The following is a 1355-nucleotide window of genomic DNA, read 5'->3' as shown; positions in this document are numbered from 1 at the left end:
TCCTTCTTTCATCCTTCCTCTGCTTCACCTTCATCCTTGGGGAAACTGTGAGGGACAGTAGTAGTAGTGCTTGTGTTGTTAGTAGTTGAAGTGGTAGTAGTACTAGTAGTAGTAGTATTACTGGTAGTAGTATTAGCTCCACAGTGGTGTTACTCAGCAGTCTCAGGTCATCTTGGTGCTGTTTTCTGATTGGCTGTCTGTTGTCACCAGGTCAGGCCCAAACCGGCCACACCCACCAACATCCCCATTGCCCCGGCCCCTCCCCCGCCCATGATGGCGGCCCCCCAGCTGCTCCAGAGGCCCGTCATGTTGGCCACCAAGCTGTCGTCATCCCTGCCCTCGGCGGCCCCCATCCATCAGGTGCGCATCGTGAACGGACAGCCCTGCAGTAAGACCGGCTCCACCCCCCTGACGGGGATCGTCATCACCACGCCCGTCTCTGCCGCACCCACCCGCCTCGGCAGCCCTGCCCAGGCACCCAACCCCTCTACCATCCCCAACCCGACTCCCGCCCAGCCGATCCAGATCAGCAGCCTGACACCTGAGCCCAAGGTGAGTCCTACCTGAGACCTACCTGATTGAACAGTGTACAGTCTCTGTACTTAAAGCTGCTGTTGTCTCCTCCTCTTTCTCCTCCTCCTCTTCTTTCTTCTCCTTCTCCTCTTCCTCAGCAGACTGTTAAATCAGGAGGCGGAGCTGAGCCGAAGACCGTTGTCAGCCTCCCCTCTTCCTCCACCCCTCCGTTGTCTCCAGCTCCCAGACCCAAGAAAGAGGAGAACCCAGAGGTAGGGCCCAGACTGACACATGCTGGTCCAGGATCTGGTCTCTGGTCTCTGGTTCTGATGGTGATTTGTATTTGTCTCTTTTAGAAACTGGCCTTCATGGTGTCTTTGGGGCTCGTAACACACGACCATTTGGAAGGTGAGTGATCCTTCCTCTGTCTCTTCATGTTTCTGATGCTGCTGCCGTTTTTGAATTAAAACTCTGACGTTTTCATCGGCAGAAATCCAGAGCAAAAGACAGGAGCGAAAGAGGAGAACAACGGCCAACCCGGTTTACAGCGGAGCTGTGTTTGAACCTGAGGTACACACACACAACACCTGTGAGGTACACACACACACACAACACCTGTGAGGTACACACAAACTAATATTTAATATTGTTACATCACATTAATATTACATCACATTAATACCATTACATCACATTAATGTTATTAAATCACATTAATATTACATCTCATTAAAACCGTTACATCACAGTAATATTACATTACATTAATATCATTACATCACATTAATATTACATCACAATAATACCATTACATCACATTAATGTTATTAAATCACATTAAT

At 49.4% G+C, this 1355-nt stretch overlaps 1 protein-coding gene across 1 annotated transcript; it reads left to right on the top strand.

Annotated features, from left to right (window-relative positions):
* Positions 1-39: 39 nt before the first annotated feature.
* On the top strand, positions 40-1107 carry LOC111670070 (PHD finger protein 21A-like; the record flags this gene model as incomplete). The annotated part of the gene is made up of 4 exons (XM_023426632.2): positions 40-552; positions 672-785; positions 870-921; positions 1004-1107. Coding segments are annotated over exons 1-4 (552 nt in total), but the record flags the coding sequence as incomplete, so codon positions are not given.
* Between the last annotated feature and the right edge of the window lie 248 nt (positions 1108-1355).

Source organism: Seriola lalandi, unplaced genomic scaffold, assembly GCF_002814215.2.
Source record: "Seriola lalandi dorsalis isolate HSWRI2012SDOR001 ecotype SW California unplaced genomic scaffold, Sedor1 jcf7180002005429, whole genome shotgun sequence".
NCBI classification, from domain to species: domain Eukaryota; kingdom Metazoa; phylum Chordata; class Actinopteri; order Carangiformes; family Carangidae; genus Seriola; species Seriola lalandi.
Note: the sequence above shows the minus strand (reverse complement) of the source record. Positions and strands in the feature narration are given on the sequence as shown.